The 26779-nt window shown below is 44.1% G+C and overlaps 1 protein-coding gene across 2 annotated transcripts in view; it reads right to left on the reverse strand.

Moving 5' to 3' along the window:
• LOC147629058 (Calcineurin-like metallo-phosphoesterase superfamily protein) overlaps nt 1–26431 on the reverse strand; it is a 74862-nt gene extending 48431 nt beyond the window's left edge. The window contains exons 1-5 of one of the 2 annotated variants that reach the window (XM_086812290.1): nt 26255–26431; nt 25790–26019; nt 5821–5939; nt 5614–5675; nt 1736–1854 (exon numbers count right to left, since the gene is read on the reverse strand). In XM_086812290.1, the coding sequence (XP_086668416.1) occupies nt 1736–1854; nt 5614–5675; nt 5821–5939; nt 25790–26019; nt 26255–26284 (560 nt within the window). In that variant the 5' untranslated portion in view covers nt 26285–26431. The remainder of the gene's footprint in view (nt 1–1735; nt 1855–5613; nt 5676–5820; nt 5940–25789; nt 26020–26254) is intronic. The other variant, XM_086812291.1, reaches the window with a different exon arrangement.
• Nucleotides 26432–26779: the final 348 nt, after the last annotated feature.

Consider the following 26779-nt stretch of genomic DNA (forward strand, 5'->3'; position numbering starts at 1 on the left):
GAGACTCCCTCTGCTCTTGTGGGGCATATCATGAAGAATCCAGGACAAAATAGCATATTTCCACATAGATGCATCTCGAGGTTGTAATCTATAACCGAACCCAAATGTAGCGGGTGTCTTCATCCCTCCTCACTATGCTAACCATGGGCTGTAATTGTGTTCTGAATAAAATCGCTACTACTCCTGATCCCCTCACCCCTCCTGTTGTTCGGGTCCCTCCCACCGGTAAGCTGACTCCCACTGGTATCCCAATACATGTGGCAGTTCCCTCTCCTGGCTCTGGTGTGTCTCTGTGTAGAAGATGATGTCCCATCCTATGAGAGTCTCCCTGAATCCCCTAATGTCTGACCACAAAGTTACGTTGCAGTTCCAGACTTCCATCCTGAGATGTGTGGTCCCATAGACCCCGTACGGCATGCTCATTTTCCTATGCTCCACCTGTGTGGGAGTGAGGTCATCACCAAGATAAGTTTTATCACCTTTGAGGGCTGCTCTATGATCCAAGAAAGCTTGAAGGCTCATTGAATTTGAGGAGTAGTGGGCAGGCACATGTGTCCTTACCTGCTCTCCATGCATGGTGTGCCTTCTATGCCCATTTTCTGACATAGTATGGTAGAATCCCCTTCATGCAACCCCAACCACACGCACATGTAATGCCCAAATCTCCCTTCTTTAATTCTCCTCAATAGTGTCATGAATAATAGTGGGTGGGTGTGGTGTCCTATGTCTCTTGGTGACCTCTGTCCACTCTTCAACTTCTTTCTTCACTACTGCAGCCCACCCTCGTTCAATCTCCCTTTGGTCTCCACAATGTCCTCCTGCTGAAGCTTCACCTTGAGGTCTGCAACTTCACAGAGGATGGAGGAACTGATTTCTTCGCCTTCCTTCTTGCAGTCCTGTATTTCTCCATTCAGCCTGGCAATCTCTTTCTCCATTCCATCTTGCCTTCTAGCATGTTGTTCTTTCCTTTTCTCCTCTCGTATTTCTGCCATCTCCCGTTCGAGGTGATTTTCCTGGATGGTAAAATTTCTTTCAGCAGCCGTAGGCAATCTCTGGTAAGCACACCACATCCATTTGGTTCAATACTTGCATTGACCGGGGCATCAATCTTGTTGAGCACTTTTTTCAATTCCACTTGCAATCTATCCCACCTGCTCGATCTAGTCATGTTTGGCTTGGGCTAATTCTTGCCTTTCTCAAGTTAGGCTCAAGGACACGGGTGAAGAAAGGAGCTGGCCCGATGCGTAATGAAGAGAAAGGGTGGGAATGGCTTCTGGTTGATGGTTCAACCATTGGTCCGGGGTTGGGACACATAGTATAGCAACAGCGGAGGTGACACACAGGACCAGATGCAGAAGCCGAAGCAGATGGTCCAGGCGAACTGGATGCAGCGGGCGGCAGAAGCGACAGACAGGGGTCTCGTGCACCTAAGGGAATAGAATCATACTGCTTATGCATTAGGGGTCTCTTGCCTTTTTCCACAAGTAAGCATATAGGTACTTACCATACTAAAGCAACTCAGAAATCAAACTGACAGAAGATTTAATCGCTCAACAGGCTTTCCAAAATATAGTTTGGTACATTTATGAGCATCCATGGCAATTCATTTACTTCAATTTATCTAAACTTTGTTGTTTAATTTTGAAATTCATGTTCCTTTAGCAAAGCGTCGTATCCGCAAGTAACAGGATAATTAATAAAACTAGAAAAATAGTAGGTTATGTCATGTCAATACCAGCCATAATCATGATCATCATATGTGCCAAGAATTTGTCTTGAGCAAACAGAAGGATCCGAACCTGTGGGTGGGTGTAGACCCTTAACACGATGTCCAGGGCACATGAAAGCCAGAAACTGCAGATATGCAAGCACGCAAAGCACCATAAAAAAACACTTCATGTTGAAAAGCAAGAAAATGTTGACTGCAACATAAAGAAAAGAAAGAGAAAGTTGTGAAACACCTCTCCATAAAAAATGCTCCACCATTCACACCAAGCAATCCCCGGAATGTGGACAACAATACAGCAAGTGGTGGATGAAATCCGCATTCACATTTACAGTGGTGAAGCCAACAAGATTGGACATGCAAGAAGCATTGTCCAGGGAAGGAGCAGAATGGGCAGCCAAACACGCATCATAGGGCCAGGTTCAGACCAACCATGGCAGGACGATTTTCAGCTCCCAATAAGCCCATAGCAATCATTGGTGGCCAACCCTGCTGACCTACACCTGTAGAGGGCTGCATAGCTCTTAAAAGTCCCCATCCCCCAACCCCCCTATTACACCACGTGAAATAAACAAACTTAATTAAACTTTAATCTTAGCCTAATTACTATATAATTCACCCATAAATTGTTGAAGTTAACTCAGCATTAACAGAGAGAGAGATTCAACACGATTCGCAACACAGAATTGCCTTCAAATTACCACCTAGCCAGGAATAGTCCTCATGGGTATCTTCACGTCTTTTCCCTCACCCCTTTTTGGGCTCTCTTCTAGAAAATCCTTTATCCAAGCTATGACTATTTCTCCCCCTGGCCAATGTGTGCCAAGTCAAAATGCCTTCACATCTCCCTTTACAAAGAATTTCTTTAGGCCTATTTTTCCACTTTACTAGATACTCTAAATAATCAGTATGTCAAGTACATCTCTTCCCCATATCTAGAACTATTTCATGTTCATGTGGAAAGCTAGGTGCTTCTATAAGTTCAACAAAGGCTTCCTGATCTACCAAATTATCCTCGTCACACACTTTTTCTTAAGCAAGAAGCATGAAATACTACTTGCACTCTCCGTCCTAGTCACTTTAAACGATCTGACCTATTATTTTGAGTACTGCAAATGGACCACAATACCTTGGAAATAGCTTAGCACATCTTCCCATCGTTCGGATCTTTAAAAAATCACGTACTTTTAAATAAATTTTCTCACCTTCAATAAACTCCACTCTTATTCGATGAGAGCCGACATAACTGCTCTATCTTAAGCCCTCTTAATCCAACACAAGCAATTGATCCATATTGAAAGCTTGTAGCTGGGTGTACCTTTTCCTTCTCTAGCCCTATCGCAACTAGAGCTCTGGGCTAAAATCCATACATCGTCATGAAAGGACTAAAGCTTTAGTTGAATGTCTGGCACTGTTATAAGCAAACTATAATACTGGTTAATACTCTTCCCAATTATTTTCCCTCTTATTCAGATACACACAAAGCATACCCTCAATATCCGATTTGACTCTCTTGGTCTGCCCACCTGTCTGAGAATGCTGTGCCATGCTGCTGTGCGGCCATCTCTCTGTTGGCTAGCTGCTGTATGGGCTCCCTCTTATGCTGCTAGCTCTATGTACGGACACCCCCAAGCTGGTCATTGGGCCATCTGCAGTTGTATGGCCTGTGCTAAATCTGTTCCGTCACCTCTTTTATTCATTTGCAGCTACCCGGGGTGATAGAAAAGCATGCCCATGCTTTGGATAACTGGTGGGTGCTGATGACCAAGCTGATTGAAGGACTCGTTTTAAAGACTTCAATGACAAGGAAGGTCCTTGATAGAGCTGTGGAGAACCAGGTTGCCAAGCCAAGTGGGCAAGCATGCAACCAACTTTGTGGAGTACCATGTTGCCCATTGGGCAATTCTGAGATAGAGTTGTGGAAAACCGGGCAGCAGCAAGGAGATCCATTGGAAGAACCAACATCGGCATTGGCAAATCTTGTTTACATATTCTCTTTATTGCATAGTTGGTCTTGGAAATCTTGGTGTCCTGGTTGGGGCTTTCGCCAGACACGTAAATAGCTTGTACAAATCGAAATTCCTTTGGTAACAAAATACCTAGGAGAGGTCACCGACATGATACCTTTTCATGTAGACGCATACTGCATGGGCATCCCATCTCCTTCTTGTTCTGTAGGGGTGTCATCAAAGAGATTGTCCAGGACAAGTTGCTTCAGAGGCTGAAGTTGCCAACAATGATTGATCCCCCCATAGTTGTCAGGTACGAAAAGTTCGATTCGGTACGATACATTCAAATACGGTCTCGGAACGCACCGTTAAATTTTGAAAATAAAAATACGGTGGAGGTACAGTCCATTTAAAAAATACTTAAAAATAAAAAAATACGATGGAGAAAGAGGGAGATGATTGAGAGAGTCTAGGGGAACTTCTTTAGGAGTAGTTTTTGATTGCAAGGTTTTGGCATCGAACTTCGTAGGTGAGGATGGGATTGAAGGAGTACATGCTCTAACAAAGTTGATTATAGACGTAAATGGTAGGTCATTGTATAGAGGGGCTTCTATGGAAGAGGCTTGTAACTATGTGTTCAACATCATAGAAATCCATTAAAGTTGGATCCTCTTCCTTGCAGTATGGTATTGTCAACTTTTTGTCGTTGACCATCATGATGACTCTATTGCTAGCAAAGCACAGTGGTGCTTAGACAACAATAGTCCATTTGTGCTCCAAGATCAAATCTTCTTCCACCACATACTGAACCACAAACAACTTGCAAGTAAGGGAGTTAGTTTCAATATATATTGTATATTCAAAGTACCCCAAACATGACATGTTCAAGTCTTGCGTAAAGGGAATTCTTTGAGGATGTGCCGTGAGTGTTGTTCTTATGGATTTGTGAAGCTAAATGGACCATATTATATGGTATTGAATTGGCCTAAGAACTTAGAAACATAATGTCCTTATGCCCCAATGTCATTAATATGGAGATTTTGGTGTATTATTTCAACATCCTCCCCCTCAACAAAGGGAGAGGCTTGAGCCTTGAAGGAGAGCTCAAGGGAGAGGATAGACTTGAGCAATGAGCACTTGTGAGTGAAAAAAAGATCAAAAAACAGCCCCAAAAAACGGTGAGGAAAAATAAGGGAAAAAAAACAGTCGAATCCTAGTTGACCGTACCTCCACCGTACCATACCGAACCGTACGTATCAACCGTACCGAACTGTACCTCCTGGGCAGTGCACAAACCGGGTGCCACTATGGATCCCACGTTCACCATAAATCCCGATCGACAGGAAGAGATGATCAGAGTTCCTTACTGTCCATAATTACCGGGTTAAAGCTGAGATCAGGACAACAGAGTAGCTGGTTGAACCGAACTGCACCATAACTCCTGATAGAAGGGAAAACATCATAGACTTCCTTACTATTTAAAGATCCCGTGTTTAAGCAAAGGCTGGGAAAAAGGAGTAACTAAACAGCAACCTTTAGAAAGAAAAAAAAATGAGAAGAATATTGATGTCTGCAAATGACCCAAAGGGTCTATGAGTGTTACAATAAATCCATGAAATGACTAGGTCATGGCAAAACAAAAAAAAGGCAATTTACCCCTTGCCCTTTAGCGAGTCTTGCTGGAAAACTATGATTAAAAAGCAAGCCTCTAGAGTGCAGTTAGCTGTGTGACTGCAGCAAACTTGGTACTTCCTAAAAAATAGGAGTCAAATATATTGCAGATGCAGCAGCATTCATCAACCAATTTCCAGTCTCTAGATGCTCAAAAATGACATTAACTTCATAAAAATTTGGAAACAAAATAAGCAGCATGTACACCCATTTGTCAAACTTTGACCATATCAAAAGAAAACAATGGTACAGCAGTGGCTCACTCACCTGAGCATAGTCTGGATTTGAAAGCTGCACCTCAATACGACTGGAGGCAAATTCTATATTCCCTGCATAAAGTGTGACACTCAATAAATCATATCTTGCTAGTGTAAACATCTATAAAAGAAGCACATGCGTGAGAAATAAGCCCAAAAAATGAACTAAAGAAGCCATTGACACGCCTAACAAAAAAAATAGGAAGAGAAAAATTACCAGCCATGCATGAGTGGTTTGATTGGTGAAGCCACGTATTGCTACAATTACATTGTTGGTGCGATGGCAAGGCATCACAATTGATCCTTGGTTTATCCATATAAGCCATGTCACCTAGCCTGCTCAAAAACAAAAAGAATGTGTAAGTAAGAAGTTGAATGTTTTCATAACCTTGTGTTAGCACATGCATATGCCTTGTCCATATGCAAGTTCCCATGCATGCATAAATGCTTGAAATGTTGTAAGATGATATGATCAATATGCTTGCATACCCACGTCTGATATTCAAATGACACCTCTCCACACCTAGCCATCATCTTTGCTAATTACAGTTTATAAGCATACTAATTGTGCATGAACACGGAAGTGCCATTACACACACATATGTATATATGTGTGTATATGTACATATACATATACATATACTCTCTTTTTTTTGTGAAACCACTGTCTAATTAATTACTCAAGGTATGGTACACGCATAGCTGTCCATGAGGAAGGACAAGCTAGAAACAGTGGAAAAACACATCTAATTGCCTAGTAGTGATCTCACCCAAGGCATAAGAGTCCTGGAGAGTTTCACGCAAAGAGCATCTAAAATAAGTATAGGTATCAATTGATCAATCAATATCATGCCAGAGAGTCCATAATGCCCAGAATCTTGTCCATGCAAGAAACTGTGAGTAGTCTGATAATTCATTGGAATGTCTGCCAAAAAGCCAGAATCGCTTGGAAAAAAGATGCCGAGGAAAACGAGCCTTCAAATATCCAGAAAGCCTATCAAGCAGAGCACGAGAAGACGGACAGTGCCAAAGCAAATGAGGTTTCTCGTGCATGATGGCACCTGTAACACTATGGTGAGGGAATGTGTCTCTTGGCCAAGAGTATTACTCATAGGAAGTACTCCAACCAGGTATCTCCATAGGAAGACACTATGTTTATTTTTCAAAGGCAGTTTATTTTTCCAAATTCTATTAAGGCGTGTTTTCCACCAACACAATGGCTTAGATATCCGCCAAAGCTGATTAGCATGCTCAGCAATCCATGGGGGAGGTATAATCAGCTTATATGCTCTGGCTAGACTCAACTGATCAAATGAGAGAGACTTATAACCAAGCATCTGTCTATCTAATTTCCAATCCATCAGCGTGTTTTGTGCATAAGCGGCGGAACACGTTGTATAGACTGCATTATCTGCATAATCTCTTGCATATTGATCTATGATGCATGCCCAAATCATATTGACGATTTGCTAGAGGAAAGTTGAGAACCTGTCCATTCGCATCTATAACATCCTGTACATATCGAATACCTTTCGTGGATAGAAAATAAGCCTTTTGAGGTTCCAATAATGCTAGTGGTTTCTCAAAGACTCTGCTCTAGTGTATACTTTCCAAAGCCAAAGAGTTTCCAGTCTTGGCATTCCTACCAGACCAATGCAAGTGTGAGAGGATCTATTAAGCCTGGTGGTATACAGACAGCCACGTATTCTACCATCAAAAAGTCCAAGAACAATGTACATGTATAAGTATAAGTATATATGTATATGTATATGTATATGTATACATATACATATACATGTACATACACATACACATATATGTGCATATACATATACATACACATACACATACACATATATGTACATGTACATATACATTTATATATATATACACACACACATACACATATACGTATGCATGTTTATCAACAAGTTTTTCCTTGCCATGATGATGGATTTGAAATTAATCCACCCATTAAATGGAAACAACTCCTGCTAACACAATATTTCAACATCTTGAATACTACCCAAATACTTTGCCAAAAAAAAAAATGCATCTACTTGCAAAGGGAATGAACCTCTAGTAGCATAACTATGCATCAAATAGTTTCTTTCTATCTAAGCCAAGTTGCCAACAAGCAGCCATTGCAAAATTGTCACCCTACTCGCAAACATGTGACCATAAATGGCTCAACTAGAACTAAAGTCTAGAACCCTAACTTTTGCAAAGTGGCTCAGCTCCAATAAGCACCCAAGAAAAGCCTAAACCTTCATAGTGAGGGCTAGACCCTTCTTAGTGGCAACCATAAGATGACTAAGCCTAAAAAATTTCCGTAATGTTTCCGAATATATTTAATCCTGGTAATCGCCCAATTTCAAATTTAACTTGCGGCTACTCGAAAGCTAGATTTAAACATTTTCTGCATTAGGTAGCATGAACTTGCTTGTAGAACATTTGTGCCTATGTGCAGAAGAGAGAGAAAAGTCCACACTGCACATAATCACATACGGCACACACAAGATTCCTAAAAACTACGACCTATATTATGGTAAGGAAATAGTGTTACAACTGAAATCAAGTACAACAGGAGGGATCTGAGAAGAAGATGTCACTGCTCAGCCCACTGCTCTGCTGAAAACACCTTTGAATGGATTCACTCTATAGAGAGACGCTCTGGAGAAATCCAAGAGCCATGTGTAGCCTACAAGCATCCAGATGTGGAGATATTTACATTGCAATTGTCCTCAACTCCACAGTGTCCATATAATAAGCCCTTTCATAAAAGGAAAAGATCCAAGCAAAGCCCATCCAACATACCCAAGATCCAAAACACTGTGAGACCACTTTGCATCTAGTGTGAAGGCTCACACTTTGTCGTCCCCGTGCCAACCCAGAGACCTACACATGACCAACTTCTCTAACTACAAGCGCTCATGAAAAAACACTACAAGCCGTTGAGCATCCTCCAATAGCCCATGGAAAGAACACTCCAAAGAATGGCCTAGCAAAACTTCGCTATCCATACTGCACCCACTATTGCATCAACTCAAATAAATCACGATACTTGCTTGCACCGAGCTGCACCCATCATTACTGCTTGGCTTGTATGTCTAGACCAAGATCTCTCTAAGGAAAAAACTCCAAGTAATACATCCGCTGATACACTGAAGCAAAAACTCCGACTATTGTCAATACAGTCTCCAAGAAATCTGTGCACTGTGAAGACACATGCACTCGTATATCCTCCTAGGTGAAGAAAAATCTGGAGATATGCCCTCCTATGGTGCCTCTATGACATCAAACATTGAAGATACTCCACCCAATGCAATTGGCAAGTGAGAAAAGTCCTCCTATACAGCAACCACCACTGAGGGTAAAAGATTCTCCACTAGTAGCAACTACAAAGACTCTCCCTTAGAGACCAGGCTAGAAACTTCCTCTGTTCGAGCCAGTGGCATGATGCAATTAAATGCCACATCATCTCAAATGTGCCCAATTGTGATGTGACATTTGTCTGTAACAGTGGAACACATTAAGACACAAGCACACACAAGTAGAGCTAATCCTAATCTTTGTATTATGCAGAAGGAATGGAAGTACAATAATGTTCTGACAATACACAAGATACCCAGAAGGTGATCTCCCTAGATCTCATCTCTGTAAACCCGTGTCTTTTAGCAAAAATGCTAGCTGCCGATTACATTCCAGCTTTCCAATATCACCACGCTCGTGCTTCAGATGGAAAGCTCCATAAAAATGAGATGATAAAATGAAGATAAGTAGAACAAGCAATTTCGATATGGAGCACAACCTCCATCCATTGAGGATAGAGAAGCAGAACAAGGCTAGAAAGAATATTACGAATTACTCTCTCATGGCAGAGTTCTCAGGAGTTATGATACAGCCACCCTTATGGAAGCCTTGTGGAACCTAAATTGAATGGCAACCATGCAGGCAGTATGACTCCATCCTCAAAAACCACATGTGAAACCTTGTGGATGGTCCCAAGTGGATTTATAAGACCCAATACAGATTCAATGGTACTTTGGAGAAGTACAAAAAAAAATTTGTTGCTAAAGGTTTAGCAGGCACTGAAGGATTTAACTTTCAGAGATTAACTGCATGCACAAGCTATTGTGGACTAACACTAAGCTCATGACATATTAACGCTAATCTATCTTGCAAGACACAATAGAGAAAGGGAGAGACCTAAGCTGTTGTATAGTGCAAAAACATGAATATATACAAAGATTATCTACATCTTAGGCAGAAGGGAAGGTGGAATGGGAATGATAGGAGGGTTCGGGGCTGTGCGATGTACCTGCAGGCTAGCTGGATAGGAGTACTAGGCACCCGTTGTGGGCAGTGAAAGGATGGACAGCAGTGGACAGCAGTGGACAGCAGTTTACAGGGCCTGGGCAGGCAGGAGTAAGGCTGGGCAGGTGCACATAGCAGTTGGGCAGTTGTCAAGCAAGTTGGCAGCCTGAGCACAGGTCTACAGCAATCTGACCATGCTGATCAGCCCGCCCTTGCTCCTATAAAAAGAGGGTTTGGCAGAAATGGTTTATTCTTTTGTGGTATTAACAATTGTGGGTCTTCCTTTTCATAATCCATTTCTTATGCAAATGGTGTGGGCACTAAAAGTCTCGAGTACAAAAGGAAAATTTCTTATCCAAATGTGCAAAAAGTCTCGAGTACAAAAGGAAAATTTCTCCAGATGATGCAACCTTTGAGGCCATGGCAACAGAGATAGGATATAAAGATCCTCGTGAATTGGCCAAGTCTTATCTAAGAGGACAAAGGGATGTACCCGAGGACTCCAGTGGAAGATAGAATGCTCCTGGTACAAGACTCGAAACCTGCAAACAAACCAAACAAACGTGAAGGGGGTGCAGGCCTGACTCACCTCCCAACCTTGACAGCCGTGGGCAAGCCCACAAGTCTTGGCTGTCCCCACCAAGCCACGAGCTGAGCTAACTACTTGGACGTACCGACCAATCTCTACCTCATGACGTCCCATACCGCCACGAAGCTACCCTCGCAGGCCTCGAGACTACTGCCGGCCTCGGCTGCATGAAGCAGGTGCACGTCTGCACTAGATCCAGGCTCCTAACCATAGAGCTCTCACAAAGACACGTGAGACTCTATATGACTAATGACTAACCTTGGCCACCCTTTTATAGGCTCTTGGCCGGTCATCGGGCGTCCACACTTGGGTGCCTGCCCGTGTTAGTCTATCCCTAACTCAGCTCGCCAATCAGCCTGCCTAGCTCCAAGCTTCCCCAAACCTCGAAGCTAGTCTTGTGTGCGTGTAGCACACGGTAGATACACACTGTGCACATGACATTATGGACCATTTCAGATCTTGCAGAAGATCAATGAGATAGCTTTTCAATTGGTGTTACCAGATCATTAGCGGATACATAATGCCTTTCATGTCGATCTCCTGAAACCATATGTTGGTCCAGATCCTTTGGAACCGGTAGTAAAGGACCAACCTGAGATTGAGGAATTGGAAGAAATCTTGCAACCTGAGCAGATTGTCTTTCACAAGGAACACAAAGCGCCTCGTGGCAAGCTTGTTCGTAGATATCTGGTTAAATTCAAAAACTACCCAGCACTTGATGCAAAGTGGGTTGATGAAGAATACTTTAAGGACTACCCGATGATGGATTCACTCATGTAAGAGTTGGTGACTTTACTGAGCGATTAGAGTTGCTGACTCTAAGTCAACAAGAAGAGTTATTGACTCTGACTACTGTAGTTATGCATTCATGCAAGGGTTGGTGACCCTAGTGTCTGCATAAACTCATGAAAGAGTTGGTGACTCTGTTCAATGAGTATGTTAACTCATGGAAGGGTTGGTGATCCTGGTGAGTTAGCTGGACTCATGCAAGGACAATGGCTCTAGTGAGTACAGCATTTGGATCCACCATGGGTGGTGCCCATGGTCGCGATAGTTTTTGTGTACAAGATGGCAAGTCGGGAGATTTAATCCAAATCATCATGCACAAGCATTTGCCTGTGAAGTGCACTTGCATGTGTGACTTGTTTTGTTTGCCTGGACATTGCATGGTATTTTGCCTATGAATGTCCACTGGAATCGAGGACGCCTGGACACCCCGTGGACGTGTGTGTGCACACCTGTTTGGGACTAAGGCGGTGAATTTTATGTGTTTTGTAGGTGGTAAGTGTGCACACTAAACCTTATTTAATTATTATTTCTTTGTTTACTAAAGTCTATGGTTACAGGTTCACATTCATTAAAGTTTGGGCAGACAAACTTATAATTTATAAGATAGTTCACATCAGACTAGACTATTTTAATGAACCGGGGCCAATTTTAGGTTTGGGCACCCGAGCATGGACCGAAAACCCACAAGTCGCTAAAAGTGACCCTGGGGGGTATTTTTACCAGACGCGAGTTGCTTTTCTAGGTGCTTGGTGTGTGGAGCAAGGAGGGGCAGCCAAGAGAGCTCGTCTACTGCATCTCTAGGGAACATAGGGCTGTTGAACAACAAGAAAGTGACCTGTGTGGCTGGCTAACTCCATTTACTACTGCCAGACAGCTGGCTAACTCATGGAACAATGAATATGTGGCTAGTCGACTGTTGAAACATCAGCTACAGGGCTGGCCGACGTCGTTTCCTCTTTTCTCTAGTGCTGGCCGGGGTGTATACAAGCTACAGGGGCCAGTCGAGTTGCATAATTGCTCCCTAAAGACTTTCTCTATTGCTTTGGCTGGCTGAACTGAATTACGGCAAATCTCAGCCATAGTTCATGGGTGTCCTTGAGATGGAACAGACACAAGATGTGCCAGGCATCAACACAGCTTCATGGGATACAAGGAGGGGCGGCCAAGAGAGCTGGTCTACTGCTTCTCTAGGGAACATAGGGCTGTTGAACAACAAGGAAGAGACGTGTGGCTGGCCAACTCCATCTACTACTGCAGCCTGCTAGACAGCTGGCCGACTCATGGAACAGTGAATATGTGGCTGGTCGACTCTTGAAACATCAGCTAAAGGGCTGGCCGACAATGTTTCCTCTTTCCTCTAGTGCTGGTTGGGATGTATACACGCTACAAGGGCCAATGGAGTTGCATAATTGCTCCCTAAAGCTGGTCGACTTCCTCTACTGCTTCTCTTTTGGCTGGCTGAACTGAATTACAGCAAATCTCAGCCATACATCATGGGTTTCCTTGAGATGGAACAGACACAGGACGTGCCAGACTTCAACACAACTTCATGGGATGCAAACCGATTGGTCTAAGTACTGTTTTGGCCTGTTTGGAGCTGCTGAATTTCACAATCATGTGGAAAGCCGTGAAACTAAGGAACAGTTGGTGACTGTTAAGCCCAGGTTGGTGACCAAGGGCTTGGTTTCATTTTGGTGCCTACTTTGGCCCAGGTTGGTGACCGAGGGTTGGTTTCATTGGACAGTACTTGGTGACTCCTTTGGCCATGGTTGGTGACCCTCTACCATAGTCACATGGAACGTGGAACGGGAGCGGGAACGAGGCCCGATTTCAGAACGGGGACCAGGATGTTTGGACTCGGAACGGGAACAGGAACAACACGTCATCATGAGAGAGAGTTTAGATAGGAATGAGACATTAATTATTTTGCGAACAAGATAGACAAATAGAGTAAAGAATGCAATAATTCTACAGCATACAAACTGGGAAAAACTTCAAAGAGAACAATTTTCAAAAGTTGCAGCAGCTAGCCATGTTCATAGATTTCTCATGAAGAAAACATGTTGGAATATATCATCTCCAAAGAGTCTACATGTACCTTTTCATGCTTGTACTGGTCATTTTTATGACGCCTTGGATTGGCATATTTGGCAGATATTATTTAGGGTTTTTCTAACATTTTTTAGGCTTTTTATAGCATTTTTATGCTACATGATAGCTGTCGGCCTGCTACAACTGGCCGACCAGCTCATATATAAGGGTGCACACCCTTCCACTCATATTCCATCGCATTCTTGCATATCTGCTGAAGGTCACTAGCTGTAGCAGCAGTCTCGTATGCTTGTAAGCACCTACGGGCTTCCCTCGTGCTCATTTTCAGCAATAATCAACTGTTCACAGCCTTCTACAGTTTGTGGTTTGGGCCTACAACCTGTGTTTGCTCTTTCTTTCATAGTATCAAAGCCAAACATTCATCTACATGCAAGAAACTGCTGCGTTTTTCTGATTGGAGCAGAGGCTTCATCAATTTGCTGCGTTTCCTGCATCTGTATTGTTGGACTATTGTGTTTTTGTTGTTGGAGGCTGAAGCTCTCTTCTAGGTGCTGAGGACAGGGTTCCTGAGAGATTTGCTTTCTCTATTTCTCTTTTCCCACGCTCCCTCCCTTTCTTCTTTCTCTCCTCTTGCTATGCACAGCTTGAGAGGAGGCTCTCTTGATTCAGAGAAGGTTTCTTGTCCGAGGACATGGCTTCAGGAGATTTCTCTACTACTGCTCCTTCTCCAGTTGATACTCCAGCTCCTTCACTGCCCGGATCCCCTGCTCCCGCTCCCCAAGTGGTTCCTCTTCCCAATCTTTCTTCTCTAAGTTTCTCTCATCCAGGTCTTCCTCCCACCCCTACCCATATACCATCCTACAATCCTCCCCAAGTCAGTGACTCCATGAAACTTTCAGCAACCAACTATCATACTTGATCTTTCTACACTCAGATATTGCTGGAAGGAGCCGGTGTGTGGATGGCTATCTCCACACCTCACTTGGTGGACCCTGCTTTGAGAAGCATATTGGATGCTCGGGTTCATCTTATCATCATCCGTTACATGACTCCATCTATACAGGCACAATTTGTCTCTACCCGGAGTAATGCTCATCAGATGTGGACGGAGATCCAGAGGAGGTATGGGAGAGTTCAACAGTGAAGATTGCCAAACTGGAGTCAGATCTGGAGAAGCTTACAATCAATGAGTCAAATAACTTGATTGAGAAGATTGGAGAGTTCACATGTATCAAGCTGCTGCTTGAGGAGTACGGGAGCACCATCAACAACCGCATCCATAAACTTCTTGGTAAATTGCATGCTTCCTTTGATTCTTTTAGGGATAATATTTATTTCCATGATCCTCTCCCCCCTTTTGAGAAAGCCGTGAGTTATCTCCATGACAAGTGCATGCTTTGCAGAAAAGGCAAGTCGGAGTCTACGTTTGTTGCCTCTGACAAGGGCAAAGGCAAAGGCGGAAAAGGGAACTCCAACAACAGCAGCAGCAAAAACAAAGGCAACGGCCCATAAACAGGATTCAAAGGAGTCCAAGGATAAAAGCAATGAATGTGATTATTGTGGCAGGACAGGTCATACTGAGGCTCATTGCTTTGCTCGTCGTGATACCTCTCAAGCAGCCAAAGCCAAGTATAAAGCCCAGGATGCTTTCAAAGCATCTAACAAGGACAACACCAAAGACAAGGGCAAGGACAAAGATTCAGAGGAGGGATCTGCCAAATTTGCATACATGGCAGGTCACAGATTCAACCACTTCTTCACACAAGATTCACTCCTCGTGACTTCTCCAGAGAGGTCAGTGACACGCCTTAAGGGGTGGAATGGGTTGGTGATAGTGGTGCTTCTGCCCACACGACCAATCAAGCCCATATCTTGGAGGACTACCAACCTCTCTCTTCTTCAGTTCATATTGGCAATGACTCCTCGCTTCCAGTCACCGGTGTTGGTAATGTTTCTTTGGGTTCCTCTGCCACCTTAAATGATGTTTTACATGTACCACAGATTTCCAAAAATCTGTTTTCAGTGTACAATGCTTCTCAGAAGAGACTTGGTGTGTACTTTGATGATGAGGTCATTGAAGTGATCGAAAGGAAGACTCTCTTGGTTGTTGCCAATGGAGTCCATGATGGGGGGTCTCTACAAGCAATTTTTCTTCCCAGTTCCCTCACACTGACTCACATATTCATCAGCTTTTCTCCACATTGATGGCTTTGCTTTCTAAGGCAGATACTCAGGTCTCTCACACATCTGCTCATCCTGCATGATGGGCAAACATCATCGAGATGCATCTAGAGGAGGCCACTCATCAAGCAACCCGAAGACTGGAACTTATACATGCAAATCTACCAATGGAGGTTGAGTCTCTTGGAGGGGCTCAATATTTTCTTCTTCTTGTGGATGATTTCACTCGCAAAGTCTAGGTATGTTTTCCTTTTATAGGCCACAAGCCTTTTGTATCTCACTTACGTGTCTTCGGTTGTGTTGCTTATGTGCATGTCCCAAATCAAAAGAGGACCACACTCGCACCAAAGTCGAAGAGGATGATCTTCACAAGCTACAATCTAAGATCCAAAGGGTACCACTTGGAGGTTGATGACAGCATCATTTCTCGTGATGCTCGGTTCGATGAGAGCTTGTTCGGCATCGACTCCTGTCCACCCGATGCATCTTCCGACTTTATGGATGATCCATACCCGGCCGATGTTAGTGATCTTATACCTCTTCCACATCCAGCTCCTCCTACTACTACTGCTGCAACGCCGGTGCCGACTGCTACTTTACAGCCACCCATTCCTGTTGCACCAGCTTCTACATCTCCTAGTCCCTCTACGAGTCCTACTTTGACTCCGGGATTACCCCCACCAGCGCTTACTTCATCACCTCTCCTAGCAACATCGGATGAGTCCTCTACTGCTACAGCTGGATCTTCTTCTTTATGTTTTGAGAGGAAAGTTGATCTACCTCGATGGGTTCAGCAACTCTTTAGAGGTTCTGGTCTCACTGATGCACAGCTCCACAACCAGATCTCCACCACCACCCCTGGACCTCATCCTTCATCTCGGGCTTCCACATCTCAACACAGTGTGAATTATGCTCTCATGAGTTCTCTCCAGGAGATCGATGAGCCTAAGAGTCCAGAGGAGGCTCTTTCACAACGACAGTGGTGGCAAGCCATGGAAGCAGAGATGTCCTCTATTGAGAGGAATCACACTTGGTCTTTGGTGCCACGGCCTTTACATCGTCGTGTGATTGGTGTGGAATGGCTTTTCAAAGTCAAGTTTCATGTAGATGGTACTTTGGACAAGTACAAAGCCTGCCTTGTTGCTCCAAGATATGCTCAGAAGGCAGGTGAAGACTTTGATGAGACATTTTCTCCTACAGCCAGGTATACCACCATCAGGATTGTTTTGGCTCTGGCTGCACACTTCAAATGGCCCATGTTCCAGATGGTGTCAAATCCGCTTTTCTGAATGGAGATTTAGAGGAGGAAGTTTATGTTGAGTAGCCTCCTGGTTTTGTGATTCAGGGATAGGACACCCATGTGTATCTTCTAAAGAAGGCACTTTATGGTCTCAAACACGCACCCCGTGCCTGGTATCAAAAGATTGATGCCTTCTTGTTATCTCTTGGCTTTGAGAGGACATATGCAGACAGCAATCTCTATGTGCTTCATTCTGATGGGGATATTTGTGTCATTATTTTGTATGTTGATAACCTCATCCTTTCTGGCTCAAATACTGAGTTGGTCACACAGGTTCAGTCCAAGCTTTCAGCGACATTTGAAATGACTGATCTTGGCCGCCTTCATTATTTTCTTGGGCTGGACATTTGGCAGAAAGCTGTATCTTCATTTCTCAGCATAAGTATGTGAACAAGCTGCTCTCACTTTATGGATTGTCATACTGTACACCTCTCTCTTCTCCCATGGATCCCAATGCCAAGTTATCCAAGGAGGATGATACACCCTTGGTGGATTCCACATAATATCGGCAGATTGTTGGCTCATTACATTACCTTGCCAACACCCGTCCAAATATCTCCTATGATATGAGTGTTCTCAGCCAGTTCTCATCAGCCGCTTGAAGGTCTCATTGACAAGCAGCCTTGAGGGTTCTTTGTTATCTTCAAGGTACTTCAGATTACGGCATCACCTATTCCAGTGGTGCTGATTTGGTTGGTTTTACAGATTCTGATTGGGCAGGCTCCATTGTTACTCAGAGGTCTACATCTGGATATTGCTTCATGCTTGGTACAGGATTGGTTTCTTGGAAGTCTCAGAAGCAAAGGACTGTTTCTGCTTCCTCCACTAAGGCCGAGTACAAATTCTACCTTCTCTCCTCCACTGAGGCACTTTGGATTCATGAGATTCTGGAGCATTTGTGTTGTGCCGACACTTCCCCAATTACCATCTTCTTGGATTCTCAGAGTGCTATAGCTGGTCGATAGTTCTTTATCATCACCGACCAATAGCATATATCACCTATATACGCAACCCATAGATCATCATATAAATCACATCCTTCATCAAGTTTTCAGCAAAGTCAAGAGAAAATGTGTGCTTAAATCCCTTGGGTTCTTGGAGCATACAAATCAGCCTCAAGCACTCTGCTTCAATCCAAGGCAGCATAAAAGATCCTCTCATCTTTAGCCAGCATATGTGTATATCCTCAACAGTTATGGATTCACATAAGTGGCTTCATAGAGTCTTCTAGAGTGCATTGGTTCAACATATGGTTCAGCCTGCATTCGGTCTTCCTCGTCCTTGCGTTTGGCAATCCACAGTCGTCATTCACATCATTGTACAAAGTAATACAAGTAAATACTCCAACTTTCGAGGGCGGGACGCGGGGGGGGGGGGGGGGGGGGGGGGGGGGCCGTGTTGGGGGGGCTTCAATAGGTAATTGGGACCCAATCTGGTGTCAACTCTCATCTTCTCTCTTAAATGCTCAAGGGCATGAAGACGCATTGGCATAAAGTGTCAGTTAAGGGCAAAGCACTTAATATTCCCTCCCATAGTTATAATGTGGCTAGAAAGCCCAATCATCTTGGACTAGGTTTACTTTTTCTTCTGGCTGCTGCTTCTTGTCATCGGAGGTAGAAGAAGCGGAGTTTACAAAGTCTTCATCAGCTTTTAGCTTTGCAAGCCTCTTTCGGCACTCTTCGAAGTAGTGCCCTAGCTTGTGGCAGTAATGACACTATCCTTTCTTCTTCTTGGTGTCACCTGTAACGAGTCCACTTTGCCTTTGTCCCTACAGAAGAGGGCTTGGTCTCCTATGCTTGCATCACCCCTGGATCTGTTCTTCCTTGTCTACTCCTCATGGAGAAGTAATCCAACCAGCTCCTCAAAGGATGTAGGATTGCCTCCTCCTCTCATAGAGAGATTCAAAGAAGTATGGAAACTCCGATAGGACTCAGGTATGGAGTTAAGAATGGTGGTGACCAACTTTCTGCTATCAACTACCTCATCTATATTCAACAGTTGTTCTTTTATGTCTGTTAGCTTGATAAGATGATGTGCGATGGAATTACCAATCTCCCATAGCCCCTTGGCAGTTAGCAGACTCTTCACCATGAAGCTCCATAACGAGTAGTTAGGACCATCAAGCGGATCTTCAGTTGTCATGAATGCACCAAACACAGAAAGTTCAAAGGAAGCAGCTCTTTGCGGCATCCTCACAGTAGTACGGAATTTCCCAAAGCTAGAGAGAGAACTAGGAAAAGGAAAGCCGCCCTTGATGTGAGCTCTTGGGAAAGTAAGAGAAAGAGAGAGTTATAGGAGTGTGCACACAAGGCACTGGGATATGACAGGATTGAAGGTGCGATCGTCGAAGTATACCAAACACAAGGTGTATACTTGAATGAGTTAACACAAGACTCCAGGAGTATTGCACATAGGGAGTGCCTAGATGATATACACAGGTACAAGAGTGCTTATGGATGCTTCCACTTCACAAAACTTACCCTCACGAACAAGAATCTCCAAATATGCAACACAAAGACTTTGAATTTCACAAAAAAAGTGTACGAGAAAGAAAGCCCCAAAATGCGTGTACCTCTGTGAACAAGATGCTGGTGTGAGTTGATCCTCTTCTTCCCTCTTTCCCTCAAACACACAAGGCACAACAAGGCTGAGCTGGAGCTGAGTATAGGGCTCAGCTGGAGCTAAAGATGTGGGCGAGGCAATGATTTCAAACAGTGGGCGAACAATGAGCTAAGCTAGTCTCAGAGCCGATTGAGGCAACACAGCCACCAGCTGAGCGCCGCTGATCCAGAGCCGATTGAGGCAGCAAAGCCACCAGCTGAGCAGCGCACAAAGGCAGAGCAGAGTTGCACGGGTTGCAGTGGACACAGGCACCATACAAGGTGGGGCAGACAGGTGGCTTGCCAACGGCGGCATTGGCGGTCGTCGTAGTAACTCCGCCCATTTGGCTAGGGGCAACGGCATGGCGCCACCCATCTGGTTGGCTGGCGGCGGCGGGCACAGCACCACCTGTCTGGCTCTAGATCAACGGCAGTTGGAGACGGTGCCTTGTTCTGTGCATGGATCTCCACTGGCTGCAACAAGGCAAAGGCAGCAAAAGCTCTAATACCAAATGTTGGCAAGATGCCTAGAGTGCAAACACATAGCTAGTGGGGAGAAGAGAGAGTCAGTCCATTAGTTGCAGAACACAAGCATATAGAAGCATATAGGAGTTACATGTGCATGGACAAGCCACAAGGCATTCTACATGCCTAACATTTGATGCTGAGCATCATGGACACCTCATATCTCAATCAGGAGTAAATTTCCATCATATATAACAGTCATCCAACATCAAATGTTGGGCCAGCATGTAATGCCAACATACCAACAGCATATATCACCTATATAAGCAGCCCATAGATCATTGCATAAATTACATCATTCATCAAGTTTATAGGACACAATCAAGAGAACATGTGTGCTTAAGTTCCCTCGGGTTCTTGGAGCATACAAATCAACCTCAAGCACTCTATGCTACAGTCAAAGGTAGCATAGAAGATCCTCTCGTCTTCAGCCAGCATACATGCATATCCTTAGCAGTTTTGGATTTGCGTAAGTGGCTTCATAGAGTCTTCTACAGGGCTATTGGTTCAGCATATGGTTCAACCTGCGTTCGTTCTTCCTCATCCTTGCATTTGGCAGTTCACAGTCATCATTCACATCATTGTATATAGTTCTCCAGAGTAATACAAGCAAATACTACTCCTTGCACAAGGACGGGGGGAGGGTCACAAACTTCGTCACAGCTTCTATTTTCTACTGTTCATGTGTGGCATATGGATCCTGACATGACATACATGTATGGTTGGTGGTGCCTGACATGGTGTGTTTGTATGGCATATGGAGCCTGACATGACAATACATGTATGGCTCATGGAGCCTGACATGATAGTACATGTGTGGCTTGTGCGGCCTAACATGTGTACATGTATGGCTCATGGAGCCTGACATGATGTGATTCCCTAGGACTAGCTATCTTGGAGATCTTCTGTATTTATGTTCTGGGAAGGTTCCGGAAGGATCATGAACCCTGGACATTTTAACTGATACAACTGAGCAGATGGGTATTTCTTCAGTCTAGCTGCACTCATATGTGTGCATGACTTTGATTTTATACTTGGATGACTCGTTTTGTTTGCCTGGACAATGCTTAAGATTACTACCTGTGTTGTCCATGGGTCAAGGACACCTCGGCACCCTGTGGGCATGTATGTGCACACCTGTTTGGGGCTAACAGGTGGTCTACATGTGTTTTGCAAGTGGTAACTGTCCCCAAAAACCCAATTTACAGCTTTATGATTTCACATACTAATAATTATGGGTGCAACTCCACACTCACTTATAAGTGACCAAACAAATTATAAGTTATTCACACTGGGCAGGACCAATTTAATACACGTGGCAGCCAATAGATGGGCACTGGACAAGATTTGGACCAATCTCTTGTAGAAAAGCACACAAATTATAAGTTATTCACACTGGGCAGGACCAATTTAATACACGTGGCAACCAATAGATAGGCACTGGACAAGATTTGGACCAATCTCTTGTAGGCGCCCCCTTTTACACCAAAAAAGCACACACTTGGGCTATTTTCACCGATGGAACTCTATTACGGGGGGAGAACTTTTGGGGAGGCGCCTACTTTCTGGTGCATGGAAGGAGCTCGTCGACTAGTTCTAGTTGTAGAGATTGAGCCCAAGGTTGGAGATGTGCCACAATAGCCCAGCAAGAGGCTCCGCCTTCTGTTTGCGTACCAAAATGGTTATTGGATACTATTCGGGAGTCAGGTGTTACGGAGTATCCCTCCGAGTGGACCACAAAGGATGGACCTCGAAGATCACACAGATTTTGTGATAAAAGTTAGTTAGAGGAGCTTTTACAGGTAAACCATGCATTGATGTCTTGTATCATTCGACACAAATAGCCTACTTCAGTTAAGGAAGCTCTTTCCCAAGAGACTTGGAGGAAAGCCATGCAAGTGGAACTTGAAGCCATAGAAAAGAATAAAACTTGGGAGTTGGTTTCGAGGCCGTCAAAACGGTCAGTCATTTGTGTCAAGTGGGTCTACAAGACCAAGTATACGTCCGATGGGTCCGTGGACAAGCACAAGGCCAGACTTGTGGCTAAGGGCTATGCAGCCTGGCATTGACTATGAGGACACTTTTGCACCGACAACTAGGATGACCACGATTCAGACAGTTCTTGCCCTTGCCTCTTCTCAGCAATGGCCGGTGTATCAAACATTCAGATGGATATGAAATTTGCGTTCCTGAATGGTGACTTACATGAGGAAGTGTATGTTGAGCAACCTCCAAGCTTTGAGGTTCCGAGATCAAAAGGTACGGTTTACAAGTTACGGAAGGCCTTGTACGGTCTTAAACAAGCTCCCAAGGCTTGGAACCAAAAGATTGATTCTTTCTTTCTTAGAAAGGGTTTCCAAAGATCGGTTGCAGATTCGTACTTGTATCTCTTTCGGGAACGTGGTATGGTCACCTTGATTATCCTCTATGTGGATGATCTTATTCTCACTGGCGGTCATCTGGATCACATAGCTATGACGAAGACTGCCTTGTCAGAGGAGTTTGAGATGACAGATTTAGGATTACTCCATTTCTTTTTGGGATTGGAGATTTGGCAGACCTAGAGGGGGTTCTTTGTTTCTTAGCAACGGTATGTTCATGAGTCGCTAGAGGCCTTTGGGATGGAGAACTGTAAGCCTATTTCATCTCCGATGGACCTGAATACCAAACTTACAACACATGATCCTTGTGGGCAGGTTGATGCCTCCTTGTATCGGAAGCTTGTTGGTTTATTGATTTGGTGCTGAACACCAGATTGGACTTGAGTTTTCCAGTGGGGCTGTTGAGCTCATTTATGCAGCCACCTTTGAAGACTCGTTGGGACGCAGGATTGCGGATCTTGCAATATCTGCAACATACGAAGGATCTTGGACTCTTTTATAACATTGGGGAGGGAACGAAGGACCGAGTCAGTCTCCGAGGTTGGAGTGACGCTGATTGGGGAGGAGATCTAGACACGAGGAAATCTACTTCAGGATCAGTTTTACCCTTGGCTCAGGAGCTATTTCTTGGTGCGGTAAGAGGCAGCCAACTATTGCCTTATTTTCTACTAAGACAGAGTACCAGACTGCTTGCGGGGCTGCTTGCAAGGTGGTGTGGTTGTAGAGGTTACTTGGCGAGATTGGGTTTCCATAGAAGGAACCCACGGTCATCCAGTGCAACAACCAAAGTTGTATAGCTATTGCTTGGAACCCAGTCTTCCATGCCCGGACCAAGCACATAGAGATACAATATCACTTTGTTCGTGAGAAGATTTTGGCTGGTGACATCTTGCTTATCTTTTGTTAGCCAGAGGACAATGCGACAGACCTCTTCACGAAGCCTCTACCTCAGCAGATGCTCTGCAACACTCCAGCTCACTGGGGTTGGTTCCAGATCCAGGAGTTGAGAGGGGTGTTAGTAGTCATCTCCTGTTTGTACATATTACTCAGTAGGGAGCGAGGACCATTGTTGTGGGTGTGCCCGCCTGCGTGTGAGCTTTCTCCATTTTTCCCCATTGTCCATATTTTTTCCCAGTTTTCCTAGTCATGAGGAGGCTGTATGAGCTGGCCGACTGGTGTATCTACTGGCCGACTTGTATTCTCTTGGCCGACTGGTGTTCTCTACTGGCCGACTGGTTATTTTCCAGTCGTGTGCTTCTCTTGCTGCTGTCCGCCTGTTTTGCAGTGGCCGACCAGCAGCCCAGGTGGTATATATACCACACTTTCCCCCCACACTAGTCTTGTATCAGGTGTATATAGCAGAGTTTATACAGCCTTCTCCTCTCTTGCATTTCTGTACTTTCTGCTCAGAGTACTTTGTCTCATTTCCGCTGCCCATTTTGACAGAGTGGGCAGGTGTGAAATGGAGCATATAGGCGAGTTCACCATTTGAAAAAGCGTAGAATTGATGGGTGGCGTGGCTGGTATTTGTGAGAAAGCTTTATAAGATATAATTTATAAATCCTTAAGATAAGGACTATAGCAATGCCACGAGGGGAAGAAAAAGAGAGGATTTAATAGATGGCAGAAATATGTGTGGAGGAAAGGTTCACCAGTGTGGTAATCTGCAGAACCAAAACAGGGAGGAGCCAGAGCTCTCCTTCAATTCGCCACACAACCACAAATAGATTGCCTCATTCATGACCACCTCCACTAACCATGTTTTTCCTCACAATTCCCCAAGGGATATATGGAGCCCACGCTTGTCCGTTCTCCCCCTAGCCCAAAGTGTGAGAAGTAGCAGTATATAACCTTAGACTTCACACCCTTGGGTGTATTTCTTGTTTAATACCTTAATCGTAGCCTTGGGTCTAAGCCCTAGGCAATTCCTCGTATAATTGGGCCTAACACCAATACACTGACCACTTGCACACACATTGGCGAGCCCTCTAGGTCACCTGGCTTCATAAATGCCTCGGGGATCCTGTCACTATATGATATGTAACAGGAAAAGTGAATCTATTTAAATTTGCAAAGCAGAGCACGTCCTATTGTAATAGTTATTTACAAGTCTTGTTTCCTTTTCTGGAACATGTAAGAACTGATAGGCTTTGAGTCATTCATATTCTCAGTTTATTGATATTCTTCTTCGCATGTGCGTGCATGGAAGAAAGGAAATATTTACTTAAAGAAAGTCTACTCACAAAGCTTCAGACTGTTAACATTACAGACTTGGTATAAAGAATGCTGTATGGCATTCCTACCCATGCCATTAGCACCCAAGAGTAGGAAAATAGTTCTGTGTGGAAAAATACCTATCTTACCCACGTGTGATCATGTAATTGATACTTAAAATAGGTGCGCATTCTTGGAAAATATTCACATCACCATCCCAACAGTGGGTGCAAGTTTGTGTGAGTCTTGAGATGTATTTGCATCTTCAAAAATAAGACACCATGTTTATGCAATGTTTTTTCTTCTATTACCAGATTGATGTTGGCCTTTAATTTACAGTCCTGCTCACTTCTGTCTCCTTCTTTAGATCTTTCCCTGTTGAACACTGAAGTACAAGAACATGGGACAATTCCCCAACACCAGGTTGTAGCTAAAGACCTGCTAAATGCTGACTGATAGGCTCTGATGAAAGATAAATGGCACTTCTGTGTTGACAAAATCAAGCACACTAGATCTGCTTAACATAAGAGTCTCCATCAATGAAGACATTGCACTTGAAAAATTTGCTGAAGTTTAGGGGCCATGGAAGTGTGGGACCTAGAAGGTGTGGCTCAGTTCAATAGATTGGTAGTAGCATATATTCACTTAGTTTGTGCATGCATGCTGTCATAAATTATACTCAAATGCAACTTTGGACTCATGCAAGAAATTGAGGGAGGAGGCTATAACTTGTGCCCCCTACTTCTTCATCATCCTAGTATATAACTCATCTGCAAGCAATGAGGCAAATTCTGAATGAAGCAAAGCAATACACAGCGCAAAAATAAGTTTGAAAACTACTAAGATTGAATATGGATAAACATTGGCTTAGGCAATATACGAAGCATGAGACTCTAATACAGTGGATGTCATGTCCTCGGGCAGAGATATTCTGCTTCTCAACCAATGCAAATGCAGATCCAGACAGCCATTCTCCAGCAGGATTTTCGAGGCTCCGGCGCTCCACCAATCAGTTGAGACTGCAACGGCTCCTCCAATGATAGCTTGGAAAACTGTGCCCAGGTTTCAAGGCGGCCATGATGGGAGGGAATGCCCTCCTCCCTCCCAATCCCAGAATGGGCCCAGCAGGCCAAAGAAAGCAACACTCGGGGAGCCCAAAAGCCCAAGGTAAATGCCCCTCACAATAGAACTATTGCCTGTGTCAGAATGGAAGGCCTGTGTCAGAATGGAAGCCTTACCAGATCCATGCATCCGGATTGCTCGGGATAACGCCTTGAACCCAAACTGGCTGAGGGCGATAGTCCAAGGATGAGCCTGATCCAAAGGCAACTCTAGTGGTCCTTTTGATCTTGTCGTCTGTGTCGCCACCCCTCGCCCTCTCCAACACAGCTATGCTCACAAGGGACGCAATTACAGACAGCAGTCCCATTACTCCCACCACTCTTAGACAAGTCTGTTTCTCTGTTATCTGTTCCACCCACATGCAGAAGATACAAATTCTTGAAACCCACAAGCATAGAATAGACAAAAACTCTGAGAAAATAAAACTTGAATCCCTGCATTGATAATGGCATGTTGTGATATAACTACACATGAATTGATGACTTTCTTGACCATCACAAGCACAGAATGCATGTTTTATGAAGACACTTGCATTCACTTCTGGAAGGCTTGTGCATCAAGTGTATATGTATGAGAGTTACCTTCCATCTCTGCCTCTTTCTGCGTGCCATCTTCGATCTACTTTCGCAGATCCGAGAAACACTAACTAGCTCTGATTTCCCATACGTGGGGCTTTACGCACGTGGGTTGGAGGGGGATTTCCCAACCAAAAAAAAAAAAAAAGGAGATGCCCGTAAGTACGTTTTCCAAGGGAGTTTACACATTATTTAGCATTTTGGCCTTAAAATACACTTGCAAAATTTTAAAATGCCCGTCAAATACCACACTATCATGCAAAAAAAACTTGCTATATTTTACCAAACCCGTCATTTTGAAGGAGGGCAACCGTGGTCAAAAATCAAGATGGACACGTCTCCCCCGTCCATCCATCCACCCTTAATTTTAGGACTTTTTTTGCTCACCAATGGGCAACCCGTGCTCCGCACATTTTTTAAGACTCCAGATTCAAATTCTGCCCAAACCTCCTCTTCCCCTTCCTCCCAAACCTCCGAATTACTACCACATGGAAGCTTTGTGAAACTCTTCTTTAAGATAATATACATGTG

Source organism: Cibotium barometz, chromosome 18, assembly GCF_041138505.1.
Source record: "Cibotium barometz isolate CiBa-2024 chromosome 18, ASM4113850v1, whole genome shotgun sequence".
NCBI classification, from domain to species: Eukaryota; Viridiplantae; Streptophyta; class Polypodiopsida; order Cyatheales; family Cibotiaceae; genus Cibotium; species Cibotium barometz.